Source organism: Somniosus microcephalus, chromosome 14 (genome assembly GCF_052327205.1).
Source record: "Somniosus microcephalus isolate GS21.2 chromosome 14, FLI_Smic_1.0, whole genome shotgun sequence".
Classification (NCBI taxonomy): domain Eukaryota; kingdom Metazoa; phylum Chordata; class Chondrichthyes; order Squaliformes; family Somniosidae; genus Somniosus; species Somniosus microcephalus.
This window is the reverse complement of record NC_141000.1, coordinates 70,140,210-70,165,463: the sequence shown is the minus strand read 5'-3', so window position 1 is coordinate 70,165,463 and position 25,254 is coordinate 70,140,210. Positions and strand designations below refer to the sequence as shown.

The 25,254-nt window shown below is 44.4% G+C and overlaps 1 protein-coding gene across 2 annotated transcripts in view; it reads right to left on the bottom strand.

Annotated features, from left to right (window-relative positions):
* The window catches only part of otc (ornithine transcarbamylase), a 110,284-nt gene that overhangs the window by 80,102 nt on the left and 4,928 nt on the right, over positions 1–25,254 (bottom strand). For both annotated transcript variants that reach the window (XM_086006630.1, XM_086006631.1), the window contains 2 exons: positions 16,585–16,723; positions 15,755–15,836 (listed from right to left, as the gene is read on the bottom strand). In XM_086006630.1, coding sequence (XP_085862756.1) covers positions 15,755–15,836; positions 16,585–16,723 — 221 coding nt within the window. The remainder of the gene's footprint in view (positions 1–15,754; positions 15,837–16,584; positions 16,724–25,254) is intronic.

Sequence of the window (25,254 nt, the reverse complement as noted above, 5' to 3'; positions counted from 1 at the left end):
GTGCAACGAGTCCTGGGTGTCCTTGTGCACCAGTCGCTGAAGGGTAAGCATGCAGGTGCAGCAGGCGGTTAAGAAGGCAAATGGTATGTTGGTCTTCATAGCGAGAGGATTCGAGTACAGGAGCAAGGATGTCTTGCTGCAGTTGTACAGGGCCTTGGCGAGACCACACCTTGAGTATTGTGTGCAGTTTTGGTCACCTTATCTGAGGAAGGATGTTCTTGCCATGGAGGGAGTGCAGCGAAGTCAGTCTAAAGATAAGGGGTAAGCCATTTAGGACAGAGATGAGGAGGAATTTCTTCACCCAGAGAGTGGTGAACCTGTGGAATTCTCTACCACAGAAGGCAGTGGAGGCCAATTCATTAAATATATTCAAGAAGGAGTTAGATATATTTCTTAAGGCTAAAGGGATCAAGGGATATGGGGAGAAAGCAGGGACAGGGTTCTTAATTTGAATAATTTGGATGATCAGCCATGATCTCATTAAATGGCAGAATAGGCTCGAGGGGCCGAATGGTCTACTCCTATCTTCTCTGTTTTCCGCATTTAATTTGGGCGTGTTTCCCAGCGCGCCACAGACCCGCTCGGGAGAGGCGGGCGACCTCATTGAAGTATTTAAATGCGTGTTGAGAGACCCTCAAGAGGGTTTTTAACATTAGGTTTTGACTTCCACCCCCTCAATGTGCAGTTCGTCTGCAACCATAAAAAGATCCTTTCTCCCGCTTGCAGAATTCCCATTCTACCTGGACCCCTCCCCCTGGCCTCTTACCCTCTCTAGATCTTTTCATCGCTAACTGCCGCCGTGACATCGGCCGTCTCCATTTCTCTGCTCCCCTCACTCACTCCAACCTACCTCCCTCTGAACTTGCAGCACTCCATTCTCTTAGATCCAACCCTGACATTGTCATTAAACCCGCTGACAAGGGTGGTGCTGTTGTTGTTTGGCGTACTGACCTCTACCTAGCGGAAGCTGAACGCCAACTCTCCGACACCTGCTCCTACCTCCACCTGGACCATGACCCCACTACCGAACATCAAACCACCGTTTCCAAGACTGTCACTGACCTCATCTCCTCTGGAGATCTTCCCCCCGCTGCCACCAACCTCATAGTTCCCCAACCCCGCACAGCCCGCTTCTACCTCCTTCCCAAGATCCACAAACAGGACTGCCCTGGTAGACCCATCGTTTCAGCCTGTTCTTGCCCTACGGAACTTATCTCTTCCTATCTTGACTCTATCTTTTCTCCCCTTGTCCAGTCTCTTCCCACCTACATCCGCGACTCTTCGGACGCCCTCCGCCACTTTAACAGTTTCCAGTTTCCTGGCCCCAACCGCTTCCTTTTCACCATGGACGTACAATCCCTCTACACCTCCATCCCCCACCCCGATGGCCTGAGGGCACTCCGCTTCTTCCTCGAACAGAGGCCCGACCAGTCCCCATCCACCACGACCCTCCTCCGCCTGGCTGAACTTGTTCTCACATTGAACAACTTCTCCTTTAACTCCACTCATTTCCTCCAAATCAAAGGTGTTGCCATGGGTACCCGCATGGGTCCTAGCTATGCCTGCCTTTTCGTGGGCTATGTGGAACAATCTTTGTTCCAGTCCTACTCGGGTCCCCTCCCTCACCTCTTTTTCCGATACATTGATGACTGTATCGGTGCCGTTTCCTGCTCTCGCCCCGAACTTGACAATTTGATTCACTTTGCCTCCAATTTCCACCCTTCCCTCACCTTCACATGGTCCATCTCTGACTCTTCCCTTCCCTTCCTCGACTTCTCCGTCTCCATCTCTGGGGATAGGTTATCGACCAATATTTACTACAAGCCCACTGACTCCCACAGCTACCTGGACTACACTTTCTCCCACCCCGCTTCCTGTAAGGACTCTATTCCATTCTCCCAGTTTCTCCGCCTCCGCCGTATCTGCTCCGACGATGCCACCTTCCACACCAGTGCTTCAGACATGTCCTCCTTTTTCCGCAACCGAGGATTCCCCTCTACCGTGGTTGACACTGCCCTCGACCGTGTCAGTTCTATCTCCCGCACCTCTGCCCTCACCCCTGCCCCTCCCTCCCGGAACCACGATAGGGTTCCCCTTGTCCTCACCTTTCACCCCACCAGCCTCCACATTCAACGGATCATCCTCCGGCATTTCCGCTACCTCCAAAGTGATCCCACCACCAAACGTATCTTCCCCTCCCCTCCCCTTTCAGCATTCCGCAGGGACCGCTCTCTCCGAGACACCCTAGTCCACTCCTCTATCACCCCAAACAGCCCTTCCCCTTCGCCTGCCACCTTCCCGTGCAAGCGGAGGAGATGTAACACCTGCCCCTATACCTCCCCCCTCCCCACTGTCCAGGGCCCCAAACACCCCTTCCAGGTGAAACAGCGATTTACTTGTACTTCTCGCAATCTAGTATACTGTATTCGCTGCTCACGATGCGGTCTCCTCTACATTGGGGAGACCAAACGCAGATTGGGTGACCGCTTTGCGGAACACCTCCGTTCAGTCCGTAAGGGTGACCCCGAGCTTCCGGTCGCCTGTCATTTCAATTCCCACTCGGACCTCACCGTCCTTGGCCTCTTGTACTGTTCCACGGAAGCTCAACGTAAACTCGAGGAACAGCACCTCATCTTCCGATTAGGCAGTCTGCAGCCTTCCGGTCTCAATATCGAGTTCAACAATTTCAGATCATAAGCTCGGCCCCCATTTCATTTTCACTTATATTTTTCCACTCCTTTCCCCCCCCCCCCTTTCCTTTTGTTTCTCTCTCACACCTGGCAGCTATCTTTTGCCCTGCCAGTACACTTTACACCTAATCACAGCCTATTACCATCTCGTCTAGCTTCTAATCTCTTTTACTTCTTTTGGTTCTTTTATTCTTTTGTCCGATCGCAGCCCTGCCTTCGATCTAGTTCCTTTTCTCTCCAGTTTTGAAGAAGGGTCAAACCCGAAACGTCAACTCAAATTTCTCTCCACGGATGTTGCCTGACTTGCTGAGTTTTTCCAGCATTTTCTGTTGTTATTTTATATATAAAAAGATCATCCTGCATGTGTGTGCCAGATTCCCTGGCAGCTGTCATGACTCTTTTGTGCTGCACCAGTCCCCCCTCCCTCAGCTCTTCGCACCTCCAAACAGACTTACCAGCTGGCTGCTTGGAGACGGGCTATCCACTGAAGACGTAGCTGATGACACCCTTGAGTAGGCCAAGTATTGAGGCCAAGGAGCATTATGGCAGCCACATATCCACCAGATGCATCATAGAGCAAGCAATCGGCATGCTGAAGATGCATTTCAGATGCCTTGACAGATCTGGAGGAGCCCTTCAGTATGCACCAGCCAGGGTCTCCAGAATCATCGTCATTTGCTACGCGCTGCACAACATAGTGCCTAACAGTGAGGATTGGAGCTGCAGGAGGAGCAAGACGCAGCACACACAGCCTCTTCAGAGGAGGAGGATCAGGACGAACCGGAGGTGGACCGGAATGGCCAGATTTACTTAACTTGCTCCAGTGCACCCATATGGCTGCCACATGCTGTACTAAGTTCCCCCTGCCCCGCAACACCACCACAAAGCAGCCCTACAATGACCAAGCCATTCCTCTCCCCAAACCGCCCAAGCTCAAGGTTAAGTAATGTCTCACCATTCGCTCCAAGTGACAAGGCCAGGTAGCAGGCAAAAATGGACAAATGGAAAGTGGTGCAAAGAAATAAATTTGTGCACGTCATAAATAGAACTAAAACTTATCACTAACATTTTTTCATGCACCCATGTGCATCTAGGATTGTGTCATTTTCTTTTCTGAGTGCTTCTATGAGGTGCAACCCCTGTGGCTTCAGCAGAGGTAGAGGCAGGCTGCTCACTTCCCTGCTGCGACTGCTTTGACACTTTTGGCGGACGTCCTCTGTGTTTTGGAGCCTGTGAGGACCCCGACAAAGATTGCCCCTCCTGCAACTGTGCAGGGACAGAGTCGGCCATCTGGATCCAAGGAAGCATGTGGGGCTCTGACTGAGGGGGAGAAGTGGGAGCGCTTTGAGAAGAGCCCCCACCTCCATGTCCCCTCTCAACATCATCCCTCTCATGGGCCACCTGCACTTCCCTGCTAGCAAGGAGCTGGACAGCACCTTGCGACACATCAGTGGGGCAATGAAGGCCCAAGTCTATGTTTATATCCCTCCTCGAGAAGAGGTCAATGAGTGTCTGCAATCTGTTGTCCACAGCAAGCATGTTCTCATTGGACTGGCGCATTTGCTGCTCCATGCAGGTGGCCATCCTTTCCAACATACCTAGCACATCATCGCCATCTCCTGCGACATAGTGATGCTCACGTTGGAGATGGACTCCTTCATTCTCTGCACATTTGTAGACATTGCAGCTGCAAAAGCTGCCAGAGCCTCATGCAATTGTTGCTGCCCCTCCAAGAACACCCTCTTTCTTGATGGCCACAGAGGTTCAGCATCTGCATGCAGCTCAAGCAGAGCTTGGAGCATCCTGCGCCCTCCGGCAAGGAGTCTCCACCAGCTGTGCTTGTTCACGTGAGAGTCACCAGGTGACAACATTACTATATCTCGCACAGGACCCACCGAGGTGTGCATATCTGCGTTAGTACTGGCTGCGCATGGGTCTGCTGACAGTGCACCCTCAGAGAATGGAGCTTCCTCGGAGGAGTCATCTTCCTCCTGTAGCTGGACAGTGGGGGGGCTTGATGGACCTGTGGGAGAGTGAAGAGATGAATTAGAAGTGTTATCATAAGAATAGGTAACGTTACCATTATGCACATGATGACATTTCACTGGATGCTAACATCAGTCATCATATGAGTGACTGTTGTATGCCATGTGGCCGTATGAGATGTAATTCTGTCACCAGGTTGCTGGGAGGTCCCCCTCTCTCTGTCTCCGACTACCAGCAGCTCTGCAACTCCAGAGATCTCTAGGGCCTCCTACTCTGCTGGAGTCAAATGACTGAAGACGGGAGGGCCACCTCTGGGTTCTCTGTCTCTCCCCGTCATGTGTGCTCTCTTCTCCAGCAAGTAGGGAATGAAGAGAACTTTGAGTAAGAGTGATGGAATGAGTGTAAGAAATGGATGGGCTCCATCTGTAGAAGGGACTATGAGGGAGTGCTGTGACATTACCAAATGGCCTCCTTCTGTAGTGTTACTTGCATTAGGATGAGAGTGAGTGTCAGTGGTGGTTAGTCAGATGGGGATGTGAGTAGGTACATAGAGAGGGATGGGTGGATGTGCAACGTATGTTGGTGTGAGGAATGATGTGCAGGAGTAGGTTTGGGAAGGCAGAGTAATGGGGTTGGGGTGACATGCACATCAGGATGTAGGTGAGTGTGACATTGCACTCACTTTTCCTGACCTCATGAGATCATTGAATCTTTTCCGGCACTGGATCCATGTCCTCCTCATGACATCCCTGCTACGGACCTCTTCTGCGATCTCCAGCTATGCCCTTTTTGTCTCTTTGGGTGGTCGTTTTCATCAATCGCCAGGGAAGAGGACGTCCCTGCGTGCTCTTACTGCCTGCACCAGGACTTGTCTCCATGACCCACAGTTTTGTCAGTTTTACTGTGTTACGTAGACCTCTGGAAACCACCTTCTGCACTCCTACATCAACCTTCAAATGAGATGTGGGCAAGGCTGCTTTAAATAGCCACGCTGAAAATGAGTCATCAGTGATGTCATCAGACCCGCTCCATTTAATTGGGCCGGGAAATGCGCATGACTGTTTTAATTGGGGCCATTGAGTTAAATGTGCAGTGTAGAACACGCTGTTCAAATCTTCGGGATCCCGGCCCACACGCACGCAACCCGACTCCAAGGTAACGATTCTGGCCAGATCTCTCTTTCTCCATCTAGGTTTTTCCTTCTTACACTGTATCCCTCCAAAACAATTTTTAGTGCCTGCTGGGCAGAAGATCGAGGGTTCAAGTGCCACTCCAGCACTTAATGTAGACTGCCAATTTAATGTAGTACTGAGGGAGTGCTACACTGTCTCAAGTGCCATCTTTTGGAAAGACGTTAAAGCTAGGCCCCATCTGCTTGTTCAGATGCACATAAAAGATCCTTGTCACTATTTGAAGTAGGGCAGGAGTGTTCTGATGTACTCGCCAACATTTACCCTTCAATCAACAGCACCTCCCAAACCTGCAACCTCTACCACCTAGAAAGACAAGAGCAGCAGGCACATGGGAACACCACCACCTCCACGTTTCCCTCCAAGTCACACACCATCCTGACTTGGAAATACATCGCTGTTCTTTCATCGTCGCTGAGTCAAAATCCTGGAACTCCCTCCCTAACAGCACTGTGGGGGTACCTTCACCACACAGACTGCAGCAGTTCAAGAAGGCGGCTCACCACCACCTTCTCTAGGGCAACTAGGGATGGGTAATAAATGCTGGCAACGTCCACATCCCAGGAACAAATAAAATAAACAAAAACAGCTTAAATGGTCATTATCTTATTACTGTTTGTGGGACTTTTGTGTACAAATTGCCTGCCACCTTGGCTACATAACAATGACTATTCTTCAAAAATAATTCAAGAAATGTAAAAATGTTCAGAGGGTATGAAAGGCTTTATATGAATGCAATTTCTCTCTTTTCCCTTGTAAGCTTGACTTTTTCCTTTTATTTGCTATGAATGCCTATGGGCAGACTTATAACTTCAGAGTTATAACACTAACAGACACACACTAGATGCAAGACTTTTGGATGACGGATAGGAGATAAGAGAGAAAATATGTAGGCAAATTTCTGAGGAGTGCAAAAACAATAGAAATATAATCAGTGTAAAAGGTATAGAGGGCGCAGAATTCTTAAAATGCACTCAGGAGGACTTTTTTAACCAGTACGTAGCAAGCCCAACAAGAGAGGATTCCGTTCTGGACTTAGTTTTAGGGAATGAAGCTGGGCAGGTGGAAGAGGTATCAGTGGGACTGCATTTTGGTGGTAGTGATCATAATTCAGTTAGATTTAGCGCAATTATGGAAAAGGCCAAAAGATAGACCAGGAGTAAAAGTTCTCAGTTGGAGAAAGACCAATTTTACTAAGTGGAGATGTGATTTAGCAAAAGTGGACTGGAAACAGCTACTTGAAGGTAAATCAGTGTCAGAGCACTGGGAGGCATTCAAGGAGGAGATAGTGAGGGTTCAGAGCAAATATGTTCCCACAAAGAAAAAGGGTGGGATTCCCAAATCTAGAGCCCCCTGGATGTCAAGGGGCATACAGGGTAGGAGAAGGAAAAAAAAAAGGGAAGCTTTTGTCAGATACAGAGAGCTCAATACTGCAGAAAACCTAGAGGAGTATAGAAAGTGCAGGGTGAAATTAAAAAGGAAATTAGGAAAACAAAAAGAGAGGGCATGAAAAAATATTGGCAAGTAAAATTAAGGAAAACCCAAAGATATTTCATAAATACATAAAGAGCAAAAGGATAACTAAGGAAAGAGTAGAGCCTATTAGAGACCAAAAAGATAACCTATATGTGGAGGCGGAAGACATGGGTCTGGTTCTTAATGAATACTTTGTGTCTGTCTTCACAAAAGAGAGGCATGATGCAGATATTGTAGCTAAGGAGGAGGATTGTGAAATATTAGGTGAGATAAACATAAGACAGGAAATATTAAGGGGTTTAGCATCTTTGAAAGTAGATAATCGCCAGGCCCAGCTGAAATGTATCCCAAGCTATTAAGAGAAGCAAGGGAGGAAATAGTGGAGGCTCTGGCCATCATTTTCCAATCCTCTCTGGCTACAGGCGTGGTGCTGGAGGACTGCTAACATTGTTTAAAAAGGGCAAAAGGGATAGACTGAGTAATTACAGGCTAGTCAGCCTAACCTCGGTGGTGGGCACATTACTGGAAAAAATTGTGAGGGACAGTATTAATCGTCATTTAGGAAGACGTCATGGAGAAAGGTATGGATTAATCAAGGACAGTCAGCAAAGATTAGTTAAGGGAAGGTCATGTCTGATGAACTTGATTGAATTTTTTGCAGAGGTAACTAGGAGGTTCGATGAGGGTAGTGTGTTTGATGTAGTCTTACAGGGATTTTAGCAAAGCTTTTGACAAGGTCCCACATGGCAGACTGGTCAGAAAAGTAAAAGCCATGGGATCCAAGGGAAAGTGGCAAGTTGGATTCAAAATTGGCTCAGTGGCAGGAAGCAAAGGGTATGGTCGACTGATATTTTTGTGAATGGAAGGCGGTTTCCAGTGGGGTTCCGCAGGGCTCAGTACTGTAATAGGTCCCTTGCTTTTTGTGATATATATCAGCGATTTATACTTCAATGTTGGGGGCATGATTAAGAAGTTTGCAGATAATAGAAAAATTGTCCGTGTGGTTGATAGTGAGGAAGAAAGCTGTAGACTACAGGAAGATATCAATGGACTAGTCAGGTGGGCAGAAAAGTAGCAAATGGAATTCAATCCGGAGAAGTGTGAGGTAATGCATTTGGGGAGGGAATACACGATACAGGAAACTTTGTGCTATCCGGAGGTGAGCTATCCAGCAATCTGGAGCCACCGGCAAAAATCAGCAGCCGTTTTTTATTCTTTTTGTTTGTTTTTTTTTGCTTTGTTTGAACAGTCAAGCTGTGCAAGGTCTGTAGCTATAGCAACAGCTTCATATACAGAGCTTGCAGGCCACACCTGAGTGTTTAGAAGCTGTTGCTAAGCAACAGTGTTTGTTGTCAAATACGGAGATAAGAATCTCCGTATCTCTCAACATTAACTCTGGAGAGTACGGCAGTTTTGAGGCAACGGCAGCAGCTCGGTCCTGTGGGTGTCGGATAGCACAAAGTTTCCTGTAAATGGTTGGAGACTGAGTAGTGTAGAGGAACAGAGGGACCTTGGAGCGCATGTCCACAGATCCCTGAAGGTAGCAGGGCAGTTAGATAAGGCGGTTAAGAAGGCATAGAATATAAGAGATGGGAGGTTATGTTAGAACTGTATAAAACACTAGTTAGGCCACAGCTAGAGTACTGCGTACAGTTCTGGTCACCACATTACAGGAAAGATGTGATTGCACTAGAAAGGGTACAGAGGAGATTTACGAGGATGTTGCCAGGATTGGAGAATTTTAGCCATGAGGAAAGATTGGATAGGCTGGGGTTGTTTTCTTTAGAACAAAGGAGAGGGAAGATTTAATTGAGCTGTATAAAATTATGAGAGGAAGATAGAGTGGATAGGAAGGATCTATTTCCCTTAGCAGAGAGGTCAATAACCAGGGGGCATAGATTTAAAGTAATTGGTAGAAGGATTAGAGGGGATCTGAGGAGAATCTTTTTCACCCAGAGGGTGATGGGGGTCTGGAACTCACTGCCTGAAAGGGTGGTAGAGGCAGAAATGATCATCACATTTGAAAAGTACTTGGATATGCACTTGAAGAGCCGTAACCTACAAGGCTACGGACCATGAGCTGGAAAGTGGGATTTCGGCCATCAGAGACACGATGGGCCAAATGGCCTCCTTCTGTGCCATAAACTTCTATGAGATACATTTTAAAATATCTGTACTTCAACTAATCTAAAAAACACAATTTGGGAGTTTTGCTGCAACTTGTGAATTGTTTGTGTCTTTACATTTATTATGCTGCAAGTGTTTGTCATTCTATTGCTCACTTACTACACGATAAGAAAGTAATTGATTAATTGTTTGCTCAGAGAGTCAGTTACCTTTGTGAAAGACAAATAATGTTGTAAGGTTTCTATTTTTTTTTTGGCGCTGCTTTTAAAATGTTAGTAATCAGTAACCAGATAATTACATATCGAAGACCGGCTTGATATGAAAGTTCTTTCATTCGGGGACTGCGTGTGTGTTAGTGCTTTTAAAGAAAGGCCCATCTTAGCACAACTGATAGATCTGCAGGTTCCAGAAATCTGCAGTTTTGTTGTGCTGATGCAGTAACACAATTTTTTTTTTTTTTTAAGTTGTCAGCTGAGCTACTTGTAGAACAAGGAAAAAATGGTAAAACCATGCATATTGGAGGCTTTGTAAGGGCGGGGGAAGGTATGAATAATTATTAAGAGGATTCCAGTAAAAAAAATAAGTTTGATAAGGGTAAATTTTATCCATGGGCAGATTTTTTTTCACTGCTCCTTTCTAAGGCATTAAATTTCAGATGAATGCAAGTTATTTTCTGCTTATTTTTCAGCTATGGTGGCCTTTCAGTGCTCCAAGGTGTTTTTCCCCTCGGAATTGCCCCATTGCTTACTCAGAATTGCAGGGTTGATAACTGGTTTGTGCTGAATTAGCTGCTCTGAGCAGAATAACTTTTGGACATTACAGCTGGTCTTACTTTTGGGTTATGAAGGAGAACAAGCTCGCAGGCGTCCCACTCCTGACTCCTCTGTAAGGTGGATCTCTGCCCAAACATCAGTTGAGCTCCCAACAAAAAAAAAATGGGAGAATACTTGTTTACCTCTGCAAATAATGATTGGTGAAATTACAGAAAAATGTATCTTTAAAACATAATGGGCCAGGTTTTGCTGTAGCTGGGCCTCTCCCGTTAGTTAGACTTGCCCCTGCACTTTTCAGCTCAAAATATTTTTGTCCACTAAGTTTCTAAAAGTGCGAGCTGAGGGAAACAGGGCATCTGGGACCCGAGTGAACAGGTCAAGCAACTGTGTATCTCCTTAACCAATCAGATTGAAGGATTGAGAACTAAACAGTGGAAGGATAGAGTGGGTGAATTCAATGTCAAATCAGGTACAGAAAGTGAAAGAGAGGGAAAGCAAAATTGGAACGAGAAAGAGACAGAAACGTTTTTAAATGTCAAATTATTTTTTAAAAATCTAACAACAATTAAAGTGTGGAATGAGGCTCCACACTTGTAATAGTTAATTTTCAGTGGCAAAGAGGTTGAATGGCAGTAATTAACAATTATCACGTAGTTAAAAGCATACTTGTGCTTGTAATGAGAAGACTTAACTTTGTGGCGAGCTTAGTTCGAATCTACCGTACAAATACAGCAACTTCAAGACATTCAATGCATGTCAAGGTGAGGCAGCCAGCGAGATGCCGTTTTCACGAAGCGAAAAGCGGAGCAACGCATCTCAGACAGCAACATTTGGATGCGCATTTAACCTTGCATCAGCTCCTCTTCTGAAGTTGCTGTACCATTTACGTAGAAAGAACGATGAGCGCCATTAGCCTCGCGTTATTTTTACAGCAAAATCTGGCCCAATATTTTTAAGAATGTGATGTTATTAGTGGGTCATTAATTTAGAGGAAAAACAAATAATCTCTTATTTTCCATTAAAAGAGGAATTTCACTGCCACAAGGAGAGGACAGGGTTGGGTTCAGCTATGATCTCCCCTCTAGATGAGTAGCCTACCAGCACTCTGTAGGTTCACACATGAAGGTGACCACTTTTGGTGAGATACCAGAAAGCTCCATGGAAATCGTAACCTAGCACAGGATTTAATCATCACCTTCAGGAGAGGTGGGGAGAAAATTGAAAACAAAACACTTGCTTCTAAAAATTGGTTTTGACTGTTGGGTGCATTACATATTGTTTTCCCAGTATATGAAGGTAGTTTTGAAGTCTTTAGCATTGTGCCATTACAGAGTGGTAATAAAGAGTCAGTCTAGCAATTCTGTTATAATACACCCCCAGGAATGCTGCTGCACTGCTGTTTTTGTAATTTGAGTCCTAAAAATGTATTTTAGTGTCCCGACTGGTGACCATCCACCAGTTCAGGAATTTATCAGATGAAGAGTACTGTTAAGCAGCATCTCCAAAGTGCTTGTACACCATAAGCAGCTTGTTTCAACAGGGATGGATTGAAATCCCCGAGGTCAAGTTCTTGCTAGAACCTCCCAAGATACTTACAAGCACTTTCACTCACAATAATGTTAAACTACAGCAACAAAAATGATTTGCATTTATATAATCCGTTTAACATAGTAGAACGTCCCAAGGCATTTCACAGGAGATATCAGGACAGATGACCAAGCTTTTTTTTTTTAAATATTCGTTCATGGGATGTGGGCATCGCTTGCAAGGCCAGCATTTATTGCCCATCCCCAATTGCCCTTGAGAAGGTGGTGGTGGTGAGCTGCCTTCTTGAATTGCTGCAGTCCATGTGGTGCTTTTCGTAGCAGTTTGTTACAACTGAGTGGCTTGCTAGGCCATTTCAGAGTGCAATTAAGAGTCAACCACATTACTGTGGGTCTGGAGTCACATATAGGCCAGACCAGGTAAGGGTGGCAGATTTCCTTCCCTAAAAGGACATTAGTGAACCAGATGGGTTGTTATGACAATCTGATAGTTTCATGGTCACCATTACTGATACTAGCTTTTTATTCCAGATTTATTTAATTAACTGAATTTAAATTCCCCAGCTGCCTGTGGTGGGATTATGAACTCACGTCTCTGGATTATTAGTCCAGGCCTCTGGTTACTAGTCCAGTAACATAACCACTATGCTACCGTTCCTGGTCAAAGAGGAAGGTTTTAAGGAGTGTCTTAAAGGAGGAGAGAGGTGTAGAGAGGGAATTCCAGAGCTTAGGGCCTAGACAACTGAAGGCACGGGTGAAAGAAATCAAAGATGCACAAGAAGCCAGAATTGGAGGAATGCAGAGTTCTCAGAGGGGTGTAGGGCTGCAGCAGATCACAGAGATATGGAGGGGAGAGGCCATGGAGGGATTGGAGTACAAGGATGAGAATTTTAAAGTTGAGGTGTTGCTGGACCGGGAGCCAATGTAGGTCAGCGAGCACAGGGGTGATGGGTGAACGGGACTTGGTGCGAGTTAGGATGCGAGCAGCAGAGTTTTGGATGAGTTGAAGTTTACAGAGAGTGGAAGATGGGAGGCCAGCCAGTAGAGCATTGGAATAGTAGAGTCTGGAGGTAACAAAAGCACGAATGAGGGTTTCAGCAGCAGATGCACTGAGGCAGTGGTGGAGACGAGCAATATTACAGAGGTGGAAGTAGGCGGTCTTGGTGATGGAGAGGATATAGGGTTGGAAATTCAGTTCAGGGTCATGTAGGGCACCAATGTCAACAATCTAGTTCAGCCTCAAACAGTGGCCAGGGAGGGAGATGGAATCGGTGGCGAGGGAACGGAGTTTGTGGCGGGGACCGAAGACAATGGCCTCAATATTGTGCTGGCTCCAGAAGGCAAGTGCTTTTTATAGCACTACTAGTGGGCCAGGAGGAGCAGGTGTGCTCCCCCTAGACCCCTCAAGGAAGCCTTTGGCCTCCCTTCTGCCGATTGCGGCCCCTCTCTAGCAACGTTCCTTGTAAGCGGGGCTTTATTCTGCGTGGCCTGCTTCTTTTAGTGAGCGGTCCCTTTAAATTTCCATGCATGCGGAGTATTTACAATGGAGAAGCATTGCGCGGGACCTTTCCCATACTGTGCGGCCACACAGCTTAGAGGGAACATTGCTTTCTATCCCCGGCCGCAATAGACATCCTTCCCTGCTCCAGCTTCGATCTGCAGCCTGCCCAGTGATCGTGATTGCCAAGGACCATTCCCAAGGGCAGCTGTCCAGCCTGTCAATTTGGTCGGCTGCCGGGCCAGAAATGGAAGAAAAAAGTTATAATGAGATCCTGCCATAGGGGGTTTCCCCCGCAAATATCAGAACCAATGGCTTTGGTCTTTCCCAATATTTAATTGATGTAAATTTCTGCTCATCCAATACTGGATGTCGGCTAAGCAGTGTGACAAATCAGAGACAGTGGAGGGGTTGAGAGAGCTGGTTGTGAGGTAGAGCTAGGTGTTGCCAGCAGACATGCGGATACTGACGTGTTTTCAGAGAACGTCGCTGAGGGACAGTATATAGATGAGAAATGGGAGGGGGCCAAGGATAGATCCTTGGGGGACTCCAGAGGTAATGGTACGGGAGCAGCAAGAGAAGGCATTGAAGGTGATTCTCTGGATATGACTGGACAGATAAGAATGGATCCAGGCATGAGCAGTCCCACCCAGCTGGACTACGGAGGAGAGGTATTGAAGGAGAGTGTGGTCAAACGTGTCAATGGATAGTTTACCATGGTCACAGTCACGTAGGATGTAATTTCTGGCTTTGATAAGGGCCATTTCAGTGCTGTGGCATAGCCGGAAACCAGATTGAAGAGGTTCAAACATGGAGTTACGGGAAAGGATTTGGGAGGTGAGAACACGTTCAAGGACTGGAGAGGAAAAGGAGGTTGGAGATGGGGAGGTAGTTTGCAAGGACGGAGGGGCCAAGGTCATTTTTTTGAGGAAGGGGGTGATGACAGATACTTGACGGGGAGGGGATGGGGGGTGGGCTGTACCAGAAGAGAGGGAACCATTAACAAGATGAGCTAGCATGGGGGCCTGAAGGGAAGTTGGGTGGTCAGCATTTTAGAAGAAATAAGGTCAAGAGAGCAACTCAAGTAAAAAATTGATGTACTTGCTGCAGTCCCTTCATGACCCTGAATGGTGGTGAGCTAAATGGCTGAGTAGCCAATTTTGTGAGTTCACGTGCAGAGGGATAGCAGGTGGAAATGAACAGAACATTTTATATGCACTACATTGTGTTGCTAAAATAAATTTACAAAGATTACAAAAATATTGCCTGAATTCTGACTGTTTTTATCAGAGCCATATAAATCAAAAAATTCCCAGGTTCAATCCCTGGCCTATGCTGAGTTAGTGGGTATCAGGTAGGGCAGTGGTAGCATTGCCACGATTAGCTGCGAGGCCCTAGGGTTAGGGAGGGGAAAAAAATTCAGCCATGTTTCCTGCTTCTGAAAATTATTCTGCTGCAAAATGTGCATGTCTGGATGTCAAGTGACCATCACAGTTGTATAGCCTGCCAACAAGGGCCACATATGAATAATGGTTACTTGGGAACAGAGGGCAGCTAGCGCCTAAAAGAACCATACCTCAGCAAGCAGTCAATACCTTCAGGACAGAAGAAGTCGTCTACTAAAATCGCAATCTCTTGTAACTTCATATTTTGACATAATTCATGGATCAACACAATTCTAGAAGTCCTCATATCAGCCATCTTTCCCTATGTGTAGTAATTTACATACATCTGTAATTATGTTTATCTGCTATTGATTTTCACATTTACATATTTTGTAGTTCCTGAGCTGTCTCCTCAGATTCAACTACCCTATCTAGTTTGGTATTATCTAAAAATAGTAGCAGTCCTTCTGGGTACCCAACTCTGTAGTTGCCCCAACTTTGATGCAACTCCTCTAACCAAGTACCCACTGCTTCCCGTCCTTCAACAAATTTCTGATTCATTGCCAGGTTTTACTCGGAGTCCATAATGCTTTAAGCGAGGAATTCTCAACAATGGGTGTGTAGTGTCATCCTGGTTTGTCATCCTTTTTAAAAAGGGTACCATGTTAGCCTGTTCCCAATCTACTTGTACCGTCCAGTGTTCATTGACTTCCTCATAACATTTGCTTCACAAATCTCAGACTTTATCTCTCTTAGTACTTGGGAATAAATACCACTCAACCTCAAGATTTATTTTATTTTGAGTTTTATTATTCAGTCTCAAACTTCCATTTCATTTATGTTAAAGACATTAATTTTACTTGAATCGTTGTATTTAGGGAGGTACTCTTTCTACTCACTGTTGGTGTCTGGATTATGGACCTTCACCTAAGTATTTCTTAACTTGGGGGGGGGGGGGGGGGAAAAAAAAAAAAAAAAAAAAAAAAAAATCGCCATTGTGCAACTAGAAAGATCTGCTGTAAAATATGCATACAGTCCCTCTAAAAATGGTCACCACCTTTTTTTTTTGGAGAGGAATCTCTCACCTGTTTCTGTAGATATTCTTGTTCTGGTGCTTCTTTTTTCAAATATCATGGCAATGGATTTCCCTTGAAGCAAAGGGAGTATCTGTTATAATCCACAAAGGGGAACAAAAGCAAAATATGATTAGATGCTTTTACTACAGCCACAACATCTCCATACCAGAAACATCAGCAAATATTGGCAATACATTGTATTTTGCTGGACTTGGGAGGCCTCAAAATTCCTAGAGAAATGGTGAAAAGCAAGAGAGGAATCCCAACTCAAACTTTACTTTCAAATCAGTTTTATATGAGCTTTAGGAGTTATCTGTCACAGTGTCTGTCACTGAACTCACCTGGAACAGGTACTAGTGGTGCCCAAGGTTGGAAGAATCCATATATAGTTAAATCTAAATTGCTTCAGCTAAGATTTTGGAGTTCTGACCTCTGTGTTGAATTATACAAGAGTGGGCAGGGGAAAGTGTTTTCATTTATGAGGGCAGCTTTTCCTAGAGCTCAAGGTATCACGTGCAGGTCTCCCAAGCCAAGTCACAATTCAAGTGGATGGGCTTTCTCTCACTTGAACTTATTGTTCTTGACCAGACCAAGAAGATGGATGGAATGATGCATGTTGCTCTTCCTAGTGGAGAGTAGATTAAAACCCAATTCAGAATAGATGGCTGACCAATCATGGAACAGCACCTACCACACTCAACTTTGTACCATAGCCTGGCTAGATGGCATCACTGGAAAGAAAAACAGAGAGGAAACCACTCAAAAGAACAGGAGACCTTAGTGAATCTATACATCAAAGGAATTTGTAGTATCAGTGATGCTATTATCCTGCCATTTACCTCTCCTTTCTGTTTTATTCTCATTTTCAGATCAGCTGCTGTCCACAATAGTTGCTTTATTTCTTCACCATTAAAATCTTTGAGAGTCAACAGGTGACGCCCTTTCAGAGCATTAGCACCTAGCACAGCCTGTCCACATCTGCAATCACAACCCAAAGAATTCTGTTACATTAAAATATAACCCTGAACTTAGTCAAACATGCCTGTATTTATTCTGTGCCTTAATGGGAGCATCTAAAAACAGATCACATTTAATTACAGAAACAGAAAATACTGTTAAAGACGGCGGATGACATGGATCTGTAGAGAGAGAAAAAGGCAGGCTAACACTGGCCAAAGGATTTCTGGTCTTTTTCTGTCTTTAGAATCCAACTGACCTGTGTTTCCAGCATCTTCCTATTTGTCTCAATTTCTTTTCCCCAATTACATTTCCACAAGTCATTACTATGGCCACCAGACAGAACTAGAATAAAGACAAGTACGATAGCAAAATACTGCAGATGTTGGAAATCCGAAATAACAACAGAAAATGCTGGAAAAACTCAGCAAGTCAGGCAACATCCGTGGAGAGAAATTTCTCTCCACGGATGTTGCCTGACTTGCTGAGTTTTTCCAGCATTTTCTGTTGTTATTTAGAATAAAGACAGCTGTCTCTCATTCTGCCAGCGCATTTCACACCTAATCTAGAGCCGTCTTTTATCTCTTTACTAGTCCCATCACCATCTCGTCTCGTTTTGAATACCTCTTAATGTCTCTTCACTTCTCTTTTGTTCTTTCATCCCCATTTCCCAGCCCTCAAACTGGCCTTTTAATCTGTTTCATTTCCTGTGCTTTTTCAGTCCTGACGAAGAGTTTCAACCTGAAACGTTGACTCTATTTCTCTCTCCACAGATGTTGCCTGGCCTGCTGAGTTTTTCCAGCATTTTCTGTTGTTATTTCGGATTTCCAGCATCTACAGTATTTTGCTATCAGAATAAAGACTTATTGGGCCTCAGTACAGTATGAAACGAAAGCCTATAAACTCCAGCAATATGATTTACGCAACTGATTGGTAATGACAAGTTCAGTTTAAAGATTAAACTCTTCAAGGTTTAATATGTAAATGCAATACGGACATGATAGATGTTTCCTTGGTTACTTGATCTCCCTTTTTAATAAAACCATAATTTTAAAGAAGGGAGGAACAATCAATATTCGAGGTACAATGCAACTTGGTTCTGATGTGCCTAAAAATTCCATCCTAACTATTTAATTTAAAAAAAAATCTCAATCTCATCTGCTAGCGATCGTCTAAATTATAAAGGCATTTTCAAGCCTCTTTCTCTACACTTCAGTCAGATGACACCAGGTATTTTTCTCACATTGATTTTAATGCCATTTTTTTAATTGAATTGGCAGCCATGGTGCCATTTACATGCAGCAGGAAATAAAATTAAGCTGGCCAATCTGCTGCATTAACAGAGCGTTCTCCTCCCCACCGAAGGAGCTATCTTTTGCTGGTGTACAATTTCACGGGTGATGGCAGCTCTTCAATATCTCAACCAGGTCCACTTTTCATTTCTGAGCTTAAATAGATTAACAGGCGATTCAATTGTGGCAGGCAACACAGCTATCAGTTGAGACACTGCTATCCAGCAACCCCCTACAGGAAGTACAATCAGGAAAAGAACATAGAACATAAAAAATAGGAGCAGGAGTAGGCCTTCGAGCCTGCTCCGCCATTCAATAAGATCATGGCTGATCTCTCTCTCAACTCCACAAGGATCAGGTCGTGATGTAGAACTGGAATCAGTTTGGATGGAGCTAAGAAACAGCAAAGGGCGGAAAACATTGGTGGGAGTTGTGTACAGGCCACCAAAATGGTAATGTAGGGCACAGTATCAATCAAGAGATTAGAAGTGCATGTAACAAGATTAATACGGTAATCATGGGAGACTTTAATCTACATATTGACTGGGCAAATCAAATTACCACTAATGGTGTGGAGGACAAATTCTTGGAATGCATGCGAGATGATTTCCTGGATCAGTATGTGGAGGAACCAACCAGGGAACAGGCTATTCTGGATCTGGTACTGTGTAATGAGAAAGGACTAATCAATAATCTTGTGGTAAAGGGGCCTTTAGGGACAAGTGACCATAATATGATTGAATTTTACATTAAGTTTGAGAGTGATGTAGTCCAATTTGAAACTAAGGTCTTCAATCTAAACAGAGGAAACTACAAGGGTATGAGGGATAAGTTGGCCATGGTAGATTGGGAGACTACACTAAAAAGGTATGAAGGTGGACATACAATGGCCAACACTCAAGGAAATAATGCATAATTTGCAACAAACACATATTCCTCTAGGGCATAAAAACCCAAAAAGAAAAGTGATCCAACCATGGCTAACAAAATAAATTAAAGCTAGTATTAAGCCAAAGGAGGAAGCTTATAAAGTTGCCAGAAAAAGCAGTCAGCCCGAGGATTGGGATCCTTTTAGAAATCAGCAAAGGGGTACCAAGAAATTGATAAAGAAAGGGAAAATGGAATATGAGCACAAACTAGTGAAAAATATAAAAATGGATTGTAAAAGCTTCTATGGGTATGTGAAAAGGAAAAGACTGGCGAAGGTAAATGTAGGTCCTTTACAGTCAGAGACGGGAGAATTTATAATGGGGAATGAGGAAATGGCAGAGAAATTAAATAAATACTTTGTTTCTGTCTTCACGGAGGAAGACACAAAAAAAACTCCCAGAAATGCAAGAAAACCAAGGGTGTGGCGAGAATGAGGAACTTAAAGAAATTATTATTAGTAAAAAAACAGTACTAGCAAAATTAATGGGACTAAAAGTCAATAAATCCCAAGGACTGGATGACCTACATCCTAGGGTTTTGAAAGAGGTGGCCATTGGGATAGTGGACGCATTGGTTGTCATCTTCCAAAATTCTATAGATTCTGGAATGGTTTCTGCAGATTGGAGGATAGCAAATGTAACCCCGCTATTTATGAAAGGACGGAGAGAAAACGGGGAACTACAGACCGGTTAACCTCACATCAGCAGTCTGTGTGCCACCTCTCTGCATTTACATTCATAAAATCACAGTCATAGACCAATGAAAATCTAGGATTCTGCTGTCAGTTTTAACAACATAAAGATATGATGGAAGGTCACTTTCTTATTTTTTTTAAATCAAGGGGAGGGATGTTAATGCTGGAAAACTGAATTTTCCCATTTCAGTGACAGCACCAAGAACTCAAGGTCAGGTTTGCATAATCACAAACATAGAATCTTCCATGAGCCAGCACAATTGAGCGGCGTAATAGAACGTCATTGTTTATTTTATCCACCTTGCACTAAAAAATATTCATTGATGTGTTTAAGAGTACTAACCTCTTGCAGTTTTATTAATACAGCTGAAAATGAGTTTTCAAAAAAAAGAATTTTTAATAGGAGTGTCTAGTCCACCACCTGTAAGTAAACTGATTTTAAATCACTGAAAATGACTTTAAAAAACTATACTGAACCATTTAATAGTTTCATTGCTGTACAGTAGTCAGTTTGAGTAAATTATATAGTTTAACTTAAAACGTGCCAACTAGTGCCTTTGCACCTAAAAAACCCCCCCCAAGCTTAATTTGAAGAGCCTTCTTGAACGGGCGCAATCAGTGGAAAGTCGGCATGCTCAGTATTTTGATCTGGGGGCGAGCCCAGTTTTGTGGGGTGGGGGGGGGGGGGGGCAACTTCCAGCACAATGGCCCAGAAATTCGGGTCCCAACGCGCGAGTACGCATGGGGTACTCACGCGTAGGCCCAACGAAAGTGCCGGTTTCGTGCATGCACTGCGCATGCGTGGGAAACCGGCACTTCCGTTCCCCTGAAAGGTGGAATGCGTGCGCGGGAGAGGCAGCGCGTGCGCATTGAACTTACGGTTTTTTTCCAGGTTTCTCCGGGAAGGTAAGTCTCCAGAACTTAGACATGTAAAAAGCAGTCGCAAGGCCTGCTTTTAACAAGGTAAGTGGTGAATTAATTAAAACATTTTTTCCACAGGTTTATTATTTTTAAATACTTTAAAGAAAGGTAAGTTTATTTTTAGCCCCGTTAGAAAATGTAATTATTTTTTTCAAAAATTTTAATTGTTTAAAATAGTTATTTCATGTCATTTATAGTTTATTTTAAAAATGTGATTTAAAAAAAAAATTATTTGAGGTTTTAGTGATGTTTTGGGGCTTATAATGGCCCTGAAATTAGGATCGGGAGCTTGCCGCGCGTGCAAGCCCCCGATGTGTACTCACCCGGCGCGCCGACATCTGAAGCCCGGGCCTGCTTGCATTTCCTGTCACTGGCCCGGTTCAGATGTCGGCGCGATGTGCTTACCTGATCCAGCGGCGTAGTTAGTGCGATGTGCCGGCTGGGATCAGGTGAGCACTGTGCAGCCAATCAGGGGAGGGGAAACTCATTCATGAGTTTGAGAGTAAGAACTGTCAAACTCATGAAAAGTATGGGCTGCCAAAACACTACTTAAACTTTAAATAAAATTTTAAAAAACATCCCACTGATTATATTAACTATAAAAAGTTATAGTTATATAAAAAGAAAAAGGGTGGCTAAAGTAAATGTTGGTCCCTTAGAGGATGAGACCAGGAAATTAATGGTGGGAAATATGGAGATGGCAAAAGCACTGAATGAATATTTTATATCAGTCTTTACAATAGAAGACACTAAGAATATCCCAACACTGGACAAACAGGGGGCTAAAGGGGGGGGGGGGGGGGGGGGGGGAGGAGCTAAACACGATCAAAATCACTAAGGAAGTGGTACTCAGTAAAATAATGGGACTCAAGGCGGATAAATCACCTGGACCTGATGGCTTACATCCTAGGGTCTTGAGGGAAGTGGCGGTAGGGATTGTGGATGCATTGGTAATAATTTTCCAAAACTCCCTGGACTCGGCAAAGGTCCCGGCAGACTGGAAAACTGCTAATGTAACACCCTTATTTAAAAAGGGCAGTAGACAGAAGGCTGGAAACTATAGACCGGTTAGCCTAACATCTGTGGTAGGTAAAATTTTGGAGTCCATTATTAAGGAGACAGTAACAGGACATTTGGATAATCATAATTTAATAGGACAAAGTCAGCATGGTTTTATGAAGGGAAAGTCATGTTTGACAAATTTGCTGGAGTTCTTGAGGAAGTAACATATAGGGTGGATAAAGGGGAACCAGTGGACGTAGTGTAATTAGACTTCCAAAAGGCATTTGACAAGGTGCCACACAAAAGATTATTGCTTAAGATAAAAAATCACGGGATTGGGGGGTAATATTCTGGCATGGATAGCCAATCGGCTATCTAACAGAAGGCAGAGAGTTGGGATAAATGGTTCATTCTCAGACTGGCAATCAGTAACTAGTGGTGTTCCGCAGGGGTCAGTGCTGGGTCCCCAACTCTTTACAATCTATATTAACGATTTGGAGAAGGGGACCGAGTGTAACATATCAAAGTTTGCAGATGATACTAAGATGGGAGGGAAAGTAGTGAGGAGGACATAAAAAACCTGCAAGGGGACATAGACAGGCTAAGTAAGTGGGCAGAGATTTGGCAGATGGAATACAATACTGGAAAGTGTGAGGTTATGCACTTTGGCAGGAAAAATCGTAGAGCAAGTTATTATCTTAATGGCAAGAAACTGGAAAGTACTGAAGTGCAAAGGGATCTGGGGGTCCTGGTGCACGAAACTCAAAAGGTTAGTATGCAGGTGCAGCAAGTGATCAAGAAGGCCAATGGAATGTTGGCTTTCATTGCTAGGAGGATAGAATATAAAAATAGGGAGGTATTGCTTCAGTTGTACAAGGTATTGGTGAGACCGCACCTGGAATACTGCGTACAGTTTTGGTGTCCATACTTAAGAAAAGACATACTTGCTCTCGAGTCATACAAAGAAGGTTCACTCGGTTAATCCCGGGGATGAGGGGATGGACATATGAGGAGATGGACATATGAGGAGAGGTTGAGTAGATTGGGACTCTACTCATTGGAGTTCAGAAGAATGAGAGGCGATCTTATTGAAACATATAAGATTGTGAAGGGGTTGGATCGGGTGGATGCGGGGAGGATGTTCCCGATGATGGGTGAAACTAGAACTAGGGGGCATAGTCTTAGAATAAGGGGCTGCTCTTTCAAAACTGAGATGAGGAGGAACTACTTCACTCAGAGGGTGGTAGGTCCATGGAATATGCTGCCCCAAAAAGCTGTAGAAGCTACATCATTACATAAATTAAAAACAGAAATAGAGTTTCCTAGAAGTAAAGGGAATTAAGGGTTACGGGGAGCGGGCAGGAATTTGGACATGAGTCTAGGTTCGGAATGGTCATGGCCCTGTGGGTAGCGGAGCGGGCCCAGGGGCCGTGTAGCCTGATCCTGCTCCTATTTCGTGTGTCTAATTCTGTTAGATTCAGGAGATGGTTCTGTGATAGTGGATTGGCAGTTAGGATCAGATCAGCCATGATCTTATTGAATGGCGGAGCAGGCTCGAGGGGCCAATTGGCCTACTCCTGCTCCTATTTCTTATGTTCTTATGTAAATAAGTTTAAAAAAATATTTTAAACAATTAATCAAATTTTTGAAAAAAATAAATTTTTAAAAAATAGGGTCTAAAACTATACTTACCTTACTGTAAATTCTTTAAAAATAATAAACTTGTGGGAAAAAAAATTCTAAATTGTACTAAAAGACCACGTACCTGTAAAACTAAGTACTTACGTCTGGTTTTTCCACGCGTAAAAACCAGAGGCCTTTACACTCGGGCAACTCTGGAAAAAAAAAAAGGAATTTCACTGCGCACGCGCTGCCTGTGCAGTCGCGCGCGTTCTGCCTCTTAAACCCTTGGGTCAGAGGACAGGAAATGCCGGTTTTCAGCGCATGCGCTGTGCATGCTGAAAACCGGCAATTCCTCCGGGCACATGCGTGAGTACCCCGTTCGTACTCACGCATTGTGACAGGAATTACTGGGCCAGTATTTATAGGTTTGACAGATCTTCCTGTCAAACTTATGAATGAAGCATTCCCTGCTATCATTGGCTCTCCATGGTCCACGTGATCCCAGGGGACGCATCGAACTAACTGCGCCCCTGGGATACGCAAGCACTGCACACCGGCAGTTGGAGGAGGCCCAGGATCGCAATTCCACGGGGGCCCACAACTCAACGGCCGGCGCGCAAGCGGGAAGCCCCCGACCCGAATTTCGGGGCCATTTTATAAACCAGCGTTAAAGATCGCGGAAACTCGATTTACCATCAATGTAACTTGCACTTAAAATTCCTCGATCTTTTACGCTGGTTTGCCCAATGTCAGACAAATAAACTAAGCCCTAGGGTTTCTGCTAGTTTGCGCTGGTTTTACCAAAGCCAGCAGACAGAGCAAACTTCAATCAGTATGTAACCCACGCAGTTCCCCTTGGGTGGGGGTTATATGATACAGGGATGAAATTGGTCTTCTGCAAGTGTGAAACAGGCAAAAATGGAAAAGAAAATCGGGCACGGTGTAAAACAGGCTGCCAATTCGCTATCGCCCGTTTCGCACTTCGCCGAAGACTAATTTCCCTCCCAAAGTGTCTTCACGGTGGGAAAGTGAACAATGGTCATTTGTGATGGTTGTCACACTTGGGCCAGAAATTCCAGGCCAGAAGCGTGAGTGCGCTCGGGGTACTCACGCTTCTGGCCGTTGGAAATGCCGGCGTTCAGCAGGAACAGCGCATGCGGGGAACGCCGGCATTTCCAGACCTCGAGCGCGTGCGACTGCACAGGCAGCGCTTGCGCAGTGAACTTCGTGGATTTCATTCATGAAATCCGTGAGGGTAAGTCCTCAGAACTTACACTGAAAAAAAGCAAGTGTAAAGTGGTTCATTGGCTGCGGAGGAAGATATATTTTATCGTGGAGCTTTTGAAATGCAATATTTTTGTTTGGGAAAGGGAGGGAAGTTATTTTAAGAAAGTTTTAAAGTAAAATTTTTTTTTAAAGGATTTTCAGAACGGTAGGTAGAAGGAGCAATTGTGGCTGTGTGAATGGAATGTGAGAATGAGTTATGTATGTATGTCCACATATATTCCTTTACGTATATGTATGTATGTTTTATATTCCTTTACTATGAATGTATGTTTTTAATTATGATTTTCCAATAAGTTACTTTCTGTGAAAGTCATAATTAAATAATACATTCATACACATAAGTAAAGGAATATATACATAACACGCAAAGGAATATATACAGACATACATACTTTCAGAAGCTCCATGATAAGAAATATCTTCCTCCGCAGCCTCTGTACCCATGCTTTTTTCATGTGTAAGTTGTAATGACTGGACCTCACTGAAAGCATTAATGAAAGCGGCGAATTATACTGCGCACGCGCTGCATGTGCAGTCGCACGCGTTCTGCCTCTGAACCCCTTCGTTCAGAGGACAGGAAATGCCGGTTTTCCCCACATGCACTGTGCATGCTGAAAACCGGCATTTCATCCGGCCAGATGCGTAAGTACCCCGACCGTACTAGCGCATTTGGAAGGGAATTATTGGGCCAACATTTTACATGTCAATAAAATAAAAAATTTAACACTTGCACGACTTGCCCCCTCGCATCTGCGACTGAGGGTCCAAGGAGGTGCATTGCGCAAGAGGTCATCATCGGACGT